At 47.7% G+C, this 17,668-nt stretch overlaps 1 protein-coding gene across 1 annotated transcript in view; it reads left to right on the forward strand.

Annotated features, from left to right (window-relative positions):
- The first annotated feature begins 267 nt into the window (after positions 1–267).
- Positions 268–17,668, forward strand: part of LOC146335499 (WD repeat-containing protein 31-like) — a 75,108-nt gene continuing 57,707 nt past the window's right edge. Inside the window, exons 1-2 of the mRNA XM_084822163.1 lie at positions 268–525; positions 8,997–9,129. Of these exons, the coding sequence (XP_084678289.1) occupies positions 359–525; positions 8,997–9,129 (300 nt within the window). The 5' untranslated portion in view covers positions 268–358. The remainder of the gene's footprint in view (positions 526–8,996; positions 9,130–17,668) is intronic.

Raw genomic sequence — 17,668 nt, forward strand, 5'->3', positions numbered from 1 at the left:
TCAGATGTTTTTGTGGAAGCTCCCTTGAGAAGGTTTTACCTGTAAAGGCAAGATACAAAACTTTAAAAATAACTTAGGATCCTTGAGTTGGAGGGTGTCCCTAGAGATCATCTAGTCCACCCCCACATCCATTTTCAAGGCAGGCTTCACACTGCAGCATGCAGCCACAGCATCCCACGTATCTATATTTTTTTCTACCTTGCGCCATATATTCTGGGAGAGGGCCAGTTTATAACATTGTTCTAGTTCAAATGAATCAAAATATAGGTAAAATAGCAATTTGTTCTGGAGATAAGTACACAAGGGATGGCAGAGGCTGGGCAGGTAGCTGGGCCACTATCCAGCTGATGAAAGCAGCATGCTGAGATTTGGCTCTGGCTCAGCCGCTAGGTCTGTCCGTTCAGTCTCCTCTTGTCCTTCCCCCAGGGCTGCCTGGCAGGCTATGGGCTTCCCTTCGACCTGTTCACGTGATATCATGGGGAAGCTGCAGAGCAAAGTCAGCGACCGCTCCTCCCCCAGGTGCAGGTAAGGGGAGGGAGGGGCGAGGTGGGCTGCCGTCATGGCTTGTTGGGGCAACGCCTCTCACCCGCCCAGACAGTGGTTTTTTATCTCATGAGAAGCCCGTGGGGCAGCAATGCCAGAGACCCGCTGCTGAGCCCCAGCCCGGGAAGAGCCCTTTCTCTGCTTGCGTCAAGGGGACACCCAGGGCAGGTCGGGCTGAACAGCCAGAAATTCATCAAAGCACATCACGGCTGTGGGGGAGACAGACGAAACTGTGCCTCACCCCCAGAAAGGAACAAGATGCTTTTATACAGACTGAAAGTTGGAGAACAAAGAAAACACACTGCGCATGCTCAAGAGCTAATTTAGCTCAGCAACAGTCTTATCAGCACAGCTGCATTCTTATCTTCAGGGATGAGCTACTTTGGTGGATAGGAATTTCCCGCTTGCAGTGAGCAAGTTACAATTACCTTTTCATGGGCAGACATGTAAACATTCAGTCCCATCAGGTACCTCACCTGACCCAAACTACCAGACAAGGCCCACCTTCCCACTTGCAGAGGGTCCCAAGTTCCATTCCCAGGGGGTGGGGGTGGGAAATTTATTTATTTAAAATATTTCTTGAATGCCTTTCAGGGCAGAAGCCCTCCCAAGGCGGCTTACAGCAATAAAATACATACAACAGTTAAAATATTAAAAGTGATAAAAACAATAAAAACAACAAAACCAGCAGTAACGTTAACAGTAGTAACTGCAGCAATAGCAGTTATAGCAAGAGAAGACAATGGTAAAATAATATGTTTTCAAGGTCTTCTTAAAAGTCTGCAATGATGGAGCATGGTGGACCTCCAAGGGCAGCTTTTTCCAAAGGTGTGGGGCCACTGCAGAGAAGGCTCTCTCACCTGACTGCTCTCAGGGGTGGGCAAATGAGAAGGGCCTCTCTTTCTGATCTTAAAGTGCGGGCAGGCTGATATGGGTGAAGGCGGTCCTTCAAGTAACTTGATGCCAAACCGTTTAAGGCTTTAAAGGTCAAAAGCAGCACTTTGAATTGGGCTCGGAAACACACCAGTAACCAGTTAAGCTGGTACAGTATAGGCATTATGTGATCAAATTGTCTTGCCCCCACCAATACTCGGGTGGCTGCATTCTGCACAAGCTGGAGTTTCTGAACTGTCTTCAAAGGCAGCCCCACATATAGCACATTATAGTAGTCCAGCCTGGATGTCACTAGTGCATGGATAACTGAGGCAAGGTCCGTCCTCCAGATAGGGCCACAGTTGGCGTACCAGCCTAAGTTGGTAAAAAGCACTCCTGGGCATTGTAGCCACCTGGGCTTCTCCCAGACTGCGCACTTGGTATTTCGGGGTGTGCGTGTGCAACCCCATCTAAGACCAGTTGTGAACCTCCATCCGAAGTATTTGGTTTCCCAACGCCCAGCACCTCTGTCTTGTCTGGATTAAATTTCAGCTTGTTCACCCTCATCCATCCCAAACAGCCTCCAGACACGGGTTCAAGAGTTCCACAGTCTCCCTGGGATGTGCAGATGGAAATGAGAGGTAGAGCTGAGTATCATCTGCATCCTGATGACATTTCAGCGCAAACCTCCCGATGACTTCCCTCAGTGGTTTCATTAAACAGTATGAGGGACAAGATAGAACCTTGCGACTAATGGCCATGGGGTGGGACTAGGGAAGTTGGAAAATTCTGCCATGGATCTCAGTGAGGCCGAATGCCAGTGCATTTGGCCCCCCCAAATCCGTGGCAGAACGAAGCCTTCCACCCCACCACCCCGCAAAAGGCACGCGAAACGGAGCACTTACCTGGTGCCGTTCACGCTGCTTTGTGAATGGCTGCATCTGCAGCCGCCATTCCCTTCTTCATTATTGCCGTGATAGGCTACGTAAATACTTACATAGCCTATCACGGCTAACGCAGGGATGCTATTTGCATCCCTGCAGAGGCCGTGATAGGCTATGTAAATATTTACGTAGCCTACCATGGCAAAAAAAGGGAACGCAAATGGCAGCCGCTGTAGCCGCCGCCATTTGCGTTCCTGTTTTTTTGCCGTGATAGGCTACGTAAATATTTACATAGCCTATCACAGCAAAAGACAAGGACGCAAATAGTGGTGGCTATGGCAGCCACCATTTGCATCCCTGCGCAACCCAGCAGCTGGATGTCCGGCTGTGGGCGGCCCTGGCCAGTGGCTCCACGGAGTCGCTGTGGAGTGGAGCTGGCTGGGGAGAATTTGGGGGGGAGGGTTGGAGCACCTCCCCCCCCCACGGATGTCCCTGGACGAAACCAGGTAAGTGTTTCGTACATCCCTAGGTGGAACCGAAGTCCCCCAGCACCACCTTCTGAGAGCGCTCCTCCAGAAAGTACAGGAACCACTTTAAAACTGTGCTTCCCAAGCCCAGTCCAGGTACATCGTCAATGGTATTGAAAGCCGCTGAGAGGTCCAGAAGAACCAACAGGGTTGCACTGCCCCTGTCCACTCCCTGGCATAAGTCATCAACCAGGGGAACCAAGGCTGTTTCCATCCCATAAGCAGGCCTGAAACCTGATTGGAATGGATCTAGGTAATCAGTTTCATCCAGAACTGCTTGGAGTTGTGAGGCCACCACACGCTCCAGCACCTTGCCCAAAAATGGCAGACTTGACAGGATCTAAACATGGTTTCTTTAGCAAGGGCCTCACCACAGCTTGTGGAAGCAGTGGAACTAGGGAACCGTTTCCAGGTACTTGAGGATGAGACTGGAGGACAGCCTGCAGAGGAAGAATTACAGGGAACCCCGCAGGAGAGCGAGCGAGAGGCTGATGGTCAGCCAAGCAGGGGTAGATGAAACCCAGGCGTACAACAACAAGAAGAGTAGTAATAGCGGGAGACTCCTTGCTGCCTGGGATCAGAACCCAAGTATGTCACGAAGACCTGTGGACTTGCCAGGTATGTTGTCTCCCAGGAGGACAAATTAGAGACGTGACTGAAAGGTTGCCTGCACTCATAAAGCCCACTGACAGGTATCCCTTCTCATCCATGTGGAGCTACGAAGCGGAGCTACAAAGAATTCATGTCAGACTTCGAAGCTTTGGGAAGGAAACTAAAGAACTTTGGGGCCCAGATAGTTTTCTCATCCACCCTTCCAGTAGTCAGAAGAGGGATAGAAAGGGAAAGAAAAATACTCTGGGTGAATGACTGGCTACGAAGGTGGTGCCGACGAGAGAGATTTGGATTCTGGGACCACGGGCTATACTTCCTGGGAGATGGGCTGTTGGCAAGGGACGGGTTGCACCTCACAAAGGCTGGGAAGAATGTGTTTGGCCACAGCACGAAGAACTTCATCAGAAGGGCTTTAAACTGAATCCTACGGGGAAGGGAGATGTAATGTTGGGGGTAACAATGGACGTAGGCGCATGCACTGCAACAGAGAGAACAGCTCTGATAGCACCCAATAAAAGTCTTCAGACACATGTAGGAAGAAAGCCAGACTATGAAGCACATGGTCTTCGATGTCTCTATACTAATGCCCAGAGTATGGGAAAGAAACAGAACGAACTTGAACTCTTAATACAGGAGGGAAATTATGACTTGATAGGGATAACTGAGACTTGGTGGGATGACTCCCATGACGAATACAGCAGTTGAAGGATATAATTTGTTCAGAAGGAACAGAAAGGGAGGAGTGGTTGCACTGTATGTTAAAAATACCTATCAGAAATACAGGAGGATGAGCTTGGTAACATCGAGAGCATCTGGGTTAAAATAAATGGAGCAAAGAATAAAAGGAACCTGATGGCTGGCGTCTACTACTGGCCACCCAATCGAGAAGACGAGGATGGAACTTTTGAAAAGCAAACAGCCAGTGTTTCAAGGAAGCATGATGTAGTAGTAATGGGGGACTTCAATTTCCCCGATATTTGTTGGGAGACAAATTCTGCAAAACATGGCCCCTCCAGGAAATTCCTGACTTTTGGATGACTTCCTCCTACAGAAAGTAGAGGAAGGAACTGGAGGATTCTATCTCTCTCCTTGATTTGATCCTTACCAACAGAGATGACTTAGTGGATCAAGTAGCAGTTACAGGAGCTCTGGGGGAAAGCGACCATGTTATACTTGAGTTCTTGGTTCTAAAAGAAGCAAAAGCCGAATGTAGTCAAACATGTACCCTGGATTTTAGGAAAACTGATTTTAATAAACTCAGAACAATGATACGTAAGGTCCCATGGCAAGCGACTCTAATGAGAAAAGGAGTCCAAGATGGGTGGGAGTTTTTAAAAAAGGAAATTCTCAAGGCATAATTACAAACAATTCCAACAAGAGAAAAAGGCAGAAGACAACAGAAGAAGCCAATGTGGCTTCACAAAAAGCTTAGAGATGACCTGAAAACAAAAAAGGAGACATATAGGAAGTGGAAACAAGGAAGGCCAAGCTACAAAGGAAGAGTACAGGCAGGAAGCACGGAATTGCAGGGATGGCGTCAGAAAGGCTAAAGCTGAGAATGAGCGAAGGAAGCTAAAAGCAACAAAAAGGCTTTCTTCAGATATGTGCATAGTAAAAAGACAGAGGAAAGAAATAATGGTTCAACTATTAAATAGTAAAAATAATAAATAATAAACTATTAAATAAATAATGGCAAAATGATACCAGATGACAAAGAAAAGGCAGAAGTCCCCAATTCCTACTTTGGCTCAGTCTTCTCCCAAAAGAGGGTCTATGACCCCCCTGGCAAAGACAAAGTACAGTAAAGCTTGGCAAAGGTGAAGTACAGGCTGAAGGGGCAGGATTGCAGCTTGAGGTTGATAGGCATATGGTCAAGGAACACTTAATGACTTTGAATGAGTTCAAATCTCCAGGGCCAGATGAACTGCATCCTAGAGTAATAAAGGAACTGGCAGAAGAACTCTCAGAACCGCTGTCTATTCTCTTGGAGCAATCATGGAGGACGAGGGAAGTGCCAGATGACTGGAGGAGGGCTAATGTTGTCCCTGTCTTCAAAAAGGGCATAAAGGAGGAACCTGGGAGCTGCAGAGCAGTCAGTCTGACATCAATCCCTGGGAAAATTCTGGAGCAGATGATAAAGCAATCCATCTGGAAGCACCTTGAAAACAATGCAGTGATGACTCAAAGCCAACATGGATTTGTCAAGAACAAATCCTGCCAGACGAATCTGATCCCATTTTTGGATCAGGTCACCTCCCTTGTGGGAATGCTGTGGACAGAATATACCTCAACTTCAGCAAAGCTTTCGACAAAGTGCCCCATGATATTCTGATGAGCAAACTAGCTCAAAGTGGGATAGATGAAACAACGATCTGGTGGATCCACAGTTGGCTACAGAATCGGACTCAAAGAGTGCTTATCAATGGGACCTTCTCAAACTGGGGAGAGGTAACGAGTGGGGTACCGCAGGGCTCAGTCCTGGGCCCAGTGCTCTCCCACATTTTTATGAATGACTTGGAGGAGGAGGTGCAGGGAACGCTGATCAAATGTGCAGATGACACAAAATTGGCGGGCTCTTGATAGGCTCAAGCTCTGGGCAGAAAACAGAATGAAATTTAATAGGGATAATTGCCAAGTTCTGCACCTAGGAAAAAGAAACCAAATGCACAGTTACAAGATGGGGGATACGTGGCTCAACAACACTACAAGCGAGAAGGATCTTGTTGTAGATCACAACCTGAACATTAGCCAACAATGCGATGTGGCTGCAAAAAAGGCAAATGCTATTTTGGGCTGCAGGAATAGAAGCATAGCTTCCAAATCTTAGAAGTACTAGTCCCCCTCTACTCAGCACTGGTTAGGCCTCATCTGGAGTACTGTGTCCAGTTCTGGGCACCACATTTTAAGAAGAATGCGGACAAGCTAGGGAGGGTTCAGAGGAGGGCAACAAAGATGATCAGAGGGCTGGAAACAAAGCCCTATGAGGAGAGACTGAAAGAACTGGGCATGTTTAGCCTTGAGAAGAGAAGACTGAGGGGGAGATATGATAGCGCTCTTTAAGTACTTGAAAGGTTGTCACAGAGAGGAAGGCCAGGATTTCTTCTTGATCATCCCAGAGTGCAGGACACGGAATCATGGGCTCAAGTGATAGGAAGCCAGATTCTGGGTGAACATCAGGAAAAACCTCCTGACTATTAGAGCAATACGGCAATGGAACCAATGACCTAGGGAGGTAGTGGGCTCTCCCATGCTGGAGGCATTCAAGACGAGGCTAGACAGCCATTTGTCAGGGATGCTCTGACTTGGATTCCTGCATGGAGCAAGTGGTTGGACTCGATGGCCTTGTAGGCCCCTTCCAACCCTACTATTCTATATTTCCATATCCAGCCCAGCTGTGGCAGATTTCACAAGCCAGGATCGAAAGGGCAAGTAGTAGGCCTCAGTCCTCCAAGCAGTTTGTCCACATCCTCAGGTTGCACAAGCCAATAAGTGTCCATAACATGACTAGATCGTGCACCAGCCCCGTCCATATCCGACTGTCAAAACAGTGGCATCCAAGGCAGCATGAATACGAGCGATTTTATCTGCAAAGTGTCTGGCAGATTGTTCGCAGTGGGCCTTTGAGGGTTTGGGTTCTTGTGTTCCAAGTCCTATACCCAGGAGGCCTTTAACCACATGCAAGAGCTCTCTTAGACAAAACTGAGCAGATGCTATGGAGAGGAAAGGCGCTTCTCTCTCCCTCTGCCACCTGAGACCCCAAAGAGCTGCAGAGGAGACTATTCTGGGTGAGATTCATCAGCTTCATATGCCTTTAGTGAAGGTTTCTTAACTGAAAAATGAAAAAGCAGCAAAAGGAAGGAACTGATAGAAGTATGTAAAGTTCAAAAGAACGTGGACTGATAACACGAGAACTTCTTTCTCATAATGCGAGAACTTTGGGGCAAACACTGGAATTGATTGGCAAGTTGGTCCATGATGCAGAAGCGGGGGGGGGGGGGCTGCCTCTTCATTCCACAGGAATTAATTTCTGGAGTTGAGTGCCACAAGACGTGGAGCGGCCACCAACTTTGATGGGAGGAAGAAAGGCCCACACCCAGAAGTAGCTATTAGCCAAGTCAGCCCAATGGAAGCTCCAGTGCTCAGAGGCGCTCTGCATCTGAGTGCCAGGAGCTGCAGATCCGGCCATGAGTCTGGGCTGCTGCCTTCATGGCTTGTTTGTGGGCTGCATGGAGAACACAGGAACTGCCCTGCAGGGTCAGGCCAAAGGCCCGTCTAGCCCGGTATCCTGTTCCCACAGTGGCTGACCAGCTGCCTGTGAGAAACCCACGAGCAGCACATGAGTGCAGTTTTTAGCACCCTCCTGCCCATGTTCCTCAGCAACCGGTGTTCCTAGGCATTCTGCCTCTGACAATGGAGGTAGCATAGAGTCATCTTGACTAGCAGCCATCGATAGCTGCCGCCTCCTCCTCCTCCAGGAATTTGCCACATCCCCTTTTAAAGCCATCCGAACTGGTGGCCATCACAACATCTTGTGGTAGCAAATTGGACTTGTAGGCCCCTTGTAGGCCCCTACTATTCTATGAAATGCCATAGTTTAACTATGCAGTGTGTGAAAAAGTCCTTTTTGTCTGTCATTTTGTCTGATCCAGTTTATGTGGCCGCTCTATTCTTAATTTAGGGCCTTGCAGTGAGACACACCAATTTCATACAGTATGTCCTAGTAGGTGTGTGCTTGGGTTTTTGTTCCATTCCACTATTGCATTCATAGAATCATAGAATAGTAGGGTTGGAAGGGTCCTACAAGGCCATCGAGTCTAACCCCCTGCTCAGTGCAGGAATCCAAGTCAGAGCATCCCTGACAGGTGGCTGTCCAGCCTCGTCTTGAATGCCTCCAGTGGGGGAGAGCCCACTACTTCCCTAGGGAATTGGTTCCATTGTCGTATTGCTCTAACAGTCAGGAAGTTTTTCCTGGTTATCTATTCGAGTTATATATTGATTAAAATTGCGTGTTTTTGTTAACGTATGTCTTTCTGTCTTCTAGGGGGTTTTTGGTATGGCTTGGGGTGGGAGATGGTGCTGATTTGTGTGTTTGCCTCTTGGCGGCTGCCTTTTTATTTTCCCATAATGCCCTGGAACAGCATCAGGGAAAATAAAATGGCCTGAGGCTGTCTGGAGGTAGCTACTGAGCTCAGCTGGAGGGTGCTGGATGATGAGCAAATCCCTTCCAGCCTCAATGAGTGATGGATGAGTGTTCATTTTAGGATGAACAAAGGTTTACCCCTTGTTCCTCTAGATGTTGCTATACTCTAATTCCCATCAGCCCCAGCCAGTGAGGGATGATGGGAGTTCATCAACATCTGGAGGGGAACAACTGGTTCCCCAGCCTGGTTAAGCAGATCTATTTTTCATTTGTTACCAACTGAATGCCAGCTGCCTGCTGTTGTGGAGAAAACCTGGGTGCTGGTGGGTGGGGTGCAGGGCTACTCTTTTGCCCAGACTTGGGGCTCGGGGCCTCATGCTGACCCTCCCACCATTCCTTTTCCTTTCTGCTTGGCAGGCCCAACAGATCTGAAGAAGCCGAGTGCCCTCCCACCAAGGCATTTCTGCAGTACAGCCCAGCTCACCGCGACACTGTTTCTTCTGTGACTTCCCTCGCACCTGATCTGTGTGTGTCGGGTGGAAAAGACAAGGCAGGTGGAGCAGTGGCCTTGCTCGGCCAGCACACTGGCCTGCGCCCACAGAGCTGTGCTGCGAAGCTCTTGGGCTCACCCCAACCACCACAAATGCCCGCTGGTTTGAGGCCGGAGGAGCTGCCGTCTGACCCTCAGGGAGTGGCAACTTCCTGAGAGCGCTCGGGGGCCCTGTCGGAGAGACAGGGCACCATGGTAGCCCTTACTGGTATTAAAGTGGGCTCATTGCCACTCTCATGGCTGATGGCAGCATGTTGGCCTTTCATTAAAGAGGTACGAGGACAGTGACACCCCTCCCTGCACCACCAAGTCATGGATTTAAGGGGCTGGATTTAAGGGCAGGTGATGGAGGTGAATCCCTGGGGCAGGGGACAGGACATGGTGGGGCTGTCCCGGGGGGGTGCAAGTCACAAGCTACTTGCTTAGCTATCCACTCAGCAGCCGGAAGAAATACTGCACAGACTTTGCTTCATCTGAAAAGCTGGAGCAACGCACGCCTTCATGGCCAGCTCTGTGTGTTAACGTCAAATCTTCCATTTTGTTTTGCTTGTGTTATCTGTAGGAAGTTTTAAGTGCATGTTCAACAAATGGTGTGTGTGTGTGTGTGTGTGTGTGTGTGTGGCAGGTGGGGGCGGAGGGGGATCAGATGCAGGCATGTATATATTTTCGGTCTTGTGTGACATTGTGCATCCAAGTCATGATTTTGACTTTGTGTCACATGTGTCACACACATGTCTTGTGTGACATTGTGCATCAAAGTCATTGTGCATCAAAGTCAGGGCTACAAAAAAGGTGAACGAAAGGGGAGGGGCAACGATGCTCCTCACTTGGGCCCCGTTTTCCATTTTAGTACCATAGAGGTAGAAAAGGATGGAGTCACAAACCATCTTGGTCTTCGCGGTCACTTTCAGATTAAAATTAAACTGCTTTTCCGCTGTCACTTTGTGAAGGTTTGAGGCCTACAGAGGCAAAGGGAAAAAGGGTCAGGCGTAGAAGCCTGGGATTGTTTTGTTGAGAGCAGGTATCCTTGAGAGGAAGAGTTTCATTTCCCCAGTTAAGTTTCATTTCTTCGGGTTTGAAGCCGTGCTTTCAGTTTTGTGGGGGGAGGGTATATAGAGAGAGTGAGAGGCAGTAAGAGTGGAGTCAGAGCAGGGCGAGCAGGAAGAACCGGCCTGGAGAAGTCGAAGTACAGCTGGGGTAAAGGAACTTTCATTTTGCAACTTTTATTTTTTCTTAAGGCCGTTTGTATCACTCAGCTCTATTGGGTAAATACCTTTAGTTGTGATTTACTTGATTTCATTTACCATTGAACTTTTGTGGTTAAACCTTGTGTCTAGAGTGTCAGTCACCCCACGCCTATAGCCTAAATCCCACATTATTGGGAAGGGGAAGGTAAAAGAAGGAAGGTGGGACTCTTGAGGCAAGAGACCCATAAGGATTTGCTCAGGGGATCCAGGTCATAAGAGAAACACTTCTGCTGCAAAGTTTATGGTAGTGGTGGGGGCTTTTCCAAAAGAGATGCACCCATAGAGAATTGTGCCTGGTAGCAACGTTCAATTTCTAGTAGAAATGAAAGCTGTGTACCAGTCTAGTCTTTTTAGTGTCCATATATAATAGTGGAAGTTCAGTCTTTGTGTCAGTCTGGTCTCTGTATTGGTGGAGGTTTCCTGGTCTTTCCATCAAACTACAGTTCTCATTATTCTTTGGATGGAAGCAATTTTTGCCATTATACCAGTTTGTATAAAGCCATTTGTCTGAAAGTTCAAGGAGTGCCACCTCCCATGTCCTCCAGTCCCGAGGTTCTGTGCCCCTGCATTAAGATGTACAGAGGAGGCACTTCTCTGTGTACCGTCACTGTGAGAAGCACACTGTGCGTCTACAACAGACAGGGCCTTCTCTGTGGTAGCATCCTGACCTTGGAATTCCCTTCCTAGGAACATAGAATTGGCAAAGACGTTGCTTTTGAAGGTATCCAATTACAAAGTCTCTTTTTGCTCAGGCATTTTACAGTTTAAATGTGTTTTTGCACTTTTTAAGTGATTTCTTTATTTGCTGGTTGAATAGTTCTCACCCTCTTCTTTTGTACGTTGTACATAGAGAGCCAGTGGGTACAGTGGTTCAAATGCTAGGGGATCTGGGTTCTAGTCCCCCCTCGGCCATGAAGCTCGCTGGGTGACGTTGGGCCAGTCACTGCCTCTCAGCCTCACCCATCTGCATGAGCCGTTTGCCCTGGTGCCGCTTCGAAGGGAAGTTCTTTGCGACAGGATGCAGTCGCTGCATCGCAGCCCCGTTGTGGTTTTCACAGGGGAATCCAGGTTTTCTCAGAGTCCCTTTGCTGTGGATCTCCCGCCTGCTTCGGGCTCCCTGCAGGGGACTGAGCCGTCTGCCCCCCTCGGACTGACCTCGCAGCGCCTTTTCTCCCCTCCCTGTTCCTGGTAGCCTGGGGCAGGGAAGAGCAGAGGGTCTACCGGGAAGTAACTCATTGCCTTCCGTCCCACGTCTGTATCGAGCTTTTGGGAGTGGAGACGTGCAGCTGCAAAGGAACGCAGCTGAAACCGTGGGACGCCTGTGGATTCGAAGCCGTGCAGCTGGGGAGGGGTGGGTGCCGGGCGGATGATTCTCATAGCCGTGTGCTCAGAAGCACTTCACTGAGCCGGTGTGTGTGTGTGTGTGTGTGGGGGGGGGGTGCTGTTGGCCAGGCAGTTAATACACTATGGCTACTCACTCCTTCCTCCTCCCCAGCTCCGTCCTCTCCGCTCACAGCACCGGCTCAGTCTCCTGAGGCAGCCGCTGCCTGTTTGCCTGCCCGCCTCAGAAGCATGTGCTTGCGGGGTTTGTCCCGAATGTCTGCTTGCAAGCAAGTCCTGCTTCGCTGAACATATTCCCAAGGACAGCCAAGCAGTGGCAACGTGTCATCGCACATCGATGTTTCCGGCTTGGGAAGTCTGAGTTAACCCTCCCATCTACTGCCCCAGCTGTTAATTCACAGGGCTCATATTGTGCAGCTCCTGTGGAGTGAACAAGAAATCGGTGCTGCCAAGGAAATATCCAAGGCAGGTTAGGTTGAACAGTCAGAAATGTATTAAATCACATCGGCCGTGGGAGAGAGACGAAACTGCGTCTCTCCCCCCAAAAGAAAACAGGATGCATTTATAGAGACTGAAAGTTGGAGAACAAAGAAAAACACACTACGCGTGCTCAGAAACCAATGAGTACTCAGCACAGTCTTATCAGCACAGCTGCCTTCTTATCTTTAGGGATGAGTTACTTCGGTGGATAGGAATGTCTTGCTTATGAGCAAGCTACAATTACCTTCTCATGGTCTCTCTCCCCCCCGCCCCCCAAAATCAGGCAACTTGCCTGAACCAATCTACTTACAAGGCCTGGCCAGGCCTGCTTTCACAATCCCCCCTTTGAGCCTGTCAGGCTCACCATCTATGCTTGTATTGTTATCAGTTGTTCAATCTCTTCACCTCTCTCTTTGTCTTCTTTTCACATTTCCCTTTGCATTCTACTGGCCATCTGGTGCAGTTCAGCTTAATGTATAGTTTTAGTAAGGAATTTGATACAACATTTAATCAAAGCAACGATCACATGGAACAAAACAATACAAACAACAATTCTGCTTATTACATGGCACACCTTGCTAGGTGGCCTCTTCTGGTCGGTGTCAGTAATGGGGTTTAATCATTTTAGTCTGATCTAGTGGGATTGGGATCATTGGTGTGCCTCTCTCTGGGCATGGACTGGCGCATGGCTGCAGATCCAGCAGCTGGATACATTCAAGTCTACTTGAATCTGGTTCACCACTTTCAGGAAAGTGTTCTCTGCTTTCGTGCAACTGCAGATGTCAAGCAGGAGCAGGATGCAGGTGGGCCACATCACGAGACCGCGCCTCTGGTGGCTGCCGAGGCCACTCTTTGTCCACTAACAGGAGCTGGGCTCGCTGCTGGGCTTATGCTCACCTCACCAGCAAGTGCTTGGCTCACCACTGGTCAGGAGGAGGCCAAAGTGCCCAGAGTCTAAGAAGATCTCACACAGTAGCAGGCAAAAGGGCAACAAGCCAGCACCACGATGGCAACCAGAGATGTTCTTTCCTGGTCCAAAATGACTCAAAGGGCTGATGAAGTCTATGTTAGGGCACATCCAGCGTTGTCTGGTTCTGGGGCATGTCGTCCCCAGGGGGCAATGCTTTCTTGCTGTGGGCTGCGGGGATCCAGGCAGGCTGTCTTTGCAGCTTCGTGGCAGTGTGGATGGTCAACAGCACCTGATGGGGTTTGTTCCAGTCAGGCTGAAGGGGAGCCTCACGTCCTCTGATGGGCTTCGATGTAGACTCAGTCTCAGTCTGTAGGCGACAGGTTGTGACACTGTATCATAGGCACGTCTGGAAGCACTTCTTAACCTGTGACTGGAAAGCCTTGGGAGTAGTTCGACACGGTCTCATCACTTAAATGCAAGTTCGTAAGATGTTTTTAATAGGTGCTGAAGATGGGAGTCTCATGGGTCTCCTTAGATGGATCTCATGGGCACTGAGTCTAGTCTGTCGGTGCAAAGTGGCACACATGCTCAGCAGGGCCTAAGTTGGAGCATCGTACCATTTAAGTCCAGTTTAGCACAGATTTAGGCTAATTTGTTCTTTAAGACTCCATTCTCTTTTTCTTTTCTTTTTTTCTGCCAGCTCTGCCAGCTGGGGATGGTAGGGGCACTGGAAACGCTGTTGACTTTGCAGAGCTTTGTACACGCAACCACTAATACATATTCAAAAGAACAACATTTCTTCATCTGAATGAAATCTATTTGTATGTTAAAAGAAGGCTTACATATCTCTTAACTTTCTTTGGGGCTGGTTATCTGAGCAGATGGTGCACGTTCTTTCTCTCAGACGAGAACAGATAACAGGCTAATTCACTCAGTAGAGCAAGTCTCACTAAGTTAGAAAACTATCAGAAAGTGCACACACTGCTGGCCCCCCTTCACCAAGGCCTTTCTCTTTTGGTAGTAGTGTATGTTTTTCACGGTACCAAAAAAAGCATTCCTTATCACTTAGAAGGTACACAGTGTGAAGAGCAATTACGGTACATTCTTTTAGCTTCTGTTAGTAGCAAATAACATGATGATCACTCTGTGAATACAGCTATGAGAACAAACTCTAAAATTATGAAAATTGCCAACTTTCTAGTAAATCAGCGTACTTGTGCTGTTGTTTACTGCATTATTACTGCATATGATTCTGGGCAAATTCACACCTGACTGCTTGCCATTCTTCTAAAACGAAATCTAATACACTCTCCCCTTAAATCTCACAGATTCTATATGCAGTTGTTTATTAAACAATTAAAACAAATCATACATCATTAAGCTTGCTAGGCTACATACAAAGCAAAAAGACGAAGTGAGAAAATAACAAGAACTAATATAACAAGGGGATAAGACACAATACAGAGGATTTCTAATCTACTGTTACTTCAGTATACAAATATACCTCACCAGTAGCTTTCAATAAAAGTTTACACTTGCTTAGACCACTTTACAATCTCATTCTTGTCTCGACAGCATCATTCTAGCACATGCGGCATCTCTCAACAAAGTAGGGCTGGAAGGGGCCTACAAGGCCATCGAGTCCAACCCCCTGCTCAGTGCAGGAATCCAAGTCAGAGCATCCCTGACAGATGGCTGTTCAGCCTCGTCTTTTGAAGTAACACTGGTACACACAGAAGGTTGAGCTTGAGCTACAATACATGTTCAAACACATTAGCTAATACATGACCAGGCAGACGATCCTCAGCCAACACTCACTCTCTGTTGCCAGGCACACACAGTCATTGCATCTTGATTTGTACACGGGAGAAGCTGCTGCTGTAGCTTTCAGGTGGCATATTGGACAATCTATCCAGCAGGCTCAAGGGACAGGCATTTGATGGCTAAGAGGAGTAAAAAGCTCACACTCTCATGTGGCAGAAACAATAGGCACAAATACAGATATAAATACATTTTCTCTAAAAGCAAAAACAAAGTTACTGAGTACGTTGAACATGTTATTCTCATTTATGCAACTTGCTTGATCTAAATTTCATCCCAGAGTGCAGGACACGGAATCATGGGCTCAAGTGACAGGAAGCCAGATTCTGGCAGAACGTCAGGAAAAACTTCCTGACTGTTAGAGCAATGTGACAATGGAACCCATTACCCAGGGAGGCAGTGGGCTCTCCCACGCTGGAGGCATTCAAGACGAGGCTGGACAGCCATCTCTCTGTCAGGGATGCCCTGACTTGGATTCCTGCATTGAGCAGGGGGTTGGACTCGATGGCCATGTAGGCCCCTTCCAACCCTACTATTCTATGATTCTATGAAATCATTGTGGCACCTTCACCTCTTAGTAGAATGACTCAATCGATTCTACCCTCCTTAACCTCTTAGTGGAATGACTACAAGGTGGGGAAGAAGGACCGTGGGCGCTACCAGGAGACCATCCGGGAAGCACCACAAATGTTCCGTGGACTGAGAACAACCAGCCAGTCTCCACTTTTCTTTTTCAACATTTGAGCCTGATTTGGGATTTGTGCAACATTTTCAAAAGTTGCCATGGGAGACTGGTTTATTGCTGAAAGGAATGAAGCAGTAGCCCTAGAGAGGGCAAAAAGTTCTGCTACTTGCGCAGAAGGACGATTAGGCAAAAGACTTTGTTTTGTTACACTATGGGAAGAACAGACAGCATATCTCTTCAGCATTTCTTTGACAAAACCCGTCTACAAAATACAGACAATCTACATTAGTCAGTGGCTCATCTGAAAAGTCTGGATGTGGCTTTGCCAGGTGCTCAGCCACTTCTGAAAAACCCTAAGGGATACCCTCAGCAGCATGAGGCAGCAAAGAAGCAGGATTTAGAGTGGAACAACGTTGCACTGTGACGTGACTGCTAGAGAGAAGCAAAATCATCCCTGAGGAGGCGTGATTGAGATCGTTGCAGTTTTGTTTTAAGTAGAAGAGCTGCTACTGAGTGGGGTATGCAAATAGTTGAAGGAGAATTTAACACAATATTTTCAGAGGCTTGGACAAGGAGGGCAGCAGCTGGAGAATCAAGGATAGCAACATATGTACTAGTCAGTTCTTATCTCTATGCTTTTAGGTAAACATACTAAGAGCATACTAAGAGCATAAGATTTCCCCCCCCCCCCATAACAGAAGAGAGTAAATGGAATAATTGGGAAGCCCAACTTGTTTTAGAGCAGTGCTTGTTTTGGAACAGTGGAAGCAGATTCAGCTTCAGAAGACCAGGGAAGCAGCTCAGGAATATCTGAATATACTCTGTCAGGGAACAAAAATAGCGCAACCAAGTTTGCACAAAAGGTCTCTGGTCAATAGAAAGAAACGGGTGTTGATGAAGCTACAAGCCTCTCGGCTGTCTTCGAAGTTCTGGGGAGGAAGGTGAAGCGGCTCGGAGGTGTGAAGTGTTTCCATCGGCTGGCCAGGCCAGCGGGGAGACTTATTTTTCTAATGCTCAACTTGGCTACAGAAAAGTGGCAGCAATGCTAGAATGTTTTTCAAAAATGTCTTTAGATGATCCGTTTACAATTGATGTTTTTTTAGCCTAATCGGTATTCTGCAGACAAATTTCAGGAATTATTCCTTGGTGTCTGATGCACGCTTGGTCTAAAGTATTACGGTCAGCTGGTTCTTGATTTGGCCAGTTTGCTTGTTCCTTTAATCTAGTGCGCACTTCGTGGGGCAAAATGTGGGAAGACTTATTTTTCTAATGCTCAACTCGGCTACAAAAAAAAGTGGCAGCAATGCTAGAACATTTTTCTAATGTGCTCTTGGTCTTTCAGTTTGTCTTGGGAGTCCTTAAGACTCTGCTCCCCAGGACTTAGTTGCCCTTTTTAACGTCTCAACATACCAGTCAAAGAATGCATTCTCATTGACCCTGTGACACCTTGGAACCCGGAGATTTGAAGGTTCAGTTTAAATGCACAATTCTGTCCAAATCAGAGGTCCCAACCAAGGGCGTCATTAGTGGAGGGCCCACCTGGGCATGGGCGCCTGATGTTTTTTGAGCTCTGCCCCGGATCTTTGGGCTGCCCTAACCGCCATTTTTTTTACATTTTCCCATAGACTTGGATTGGAAAACAAAAACGGCCGTAACTTTTTTAGTGTGTATGACAAATACATGAAATTTGGAGGCTTGGTATCCCCCATAGAGCTAATTGAATAGGCCAGATTTCAGGCAGTTAGGTTCAGTGGCTTTTGTGCTAGTAGCAGGTAAAGTTTGCTATTTTCAAGAAAATGTGTCAGAGCAAAGAGCTATATTTTTGTTGTGCTTCCACATACATGCATGGAATTTGGGGACCTGGCAGGCCCTATGAAGCTGACTGAACCTACCAGATTTCAGACAGTTAGGTCAAGTGGCTTTTGCGCTAGCCATGCATAAAGTTTCCTTTTCTCAAAGTCTAAAAAAGTAAAAACTGTCAAGCCATCCAGGGGATTAGGGATCCTAATCAGAAGTTGTTTAAGGTGACCATTAGGAGGTCACTGTCCCTAATCT

This window comes from Heloderma suspectum, chromosome 15 (genome assembly GCF_057233095.1).
Source record: "Heloderma suspectum isolate Gila_16-S chromosome 15, 16-S_ref, whole genome shotgun sequence".
NCBI lineage: Eukaryota > Metazoa > Chordata > Lepidosauria > Squamata > Helodermatidae > Heloderma > Heloderma suspectum.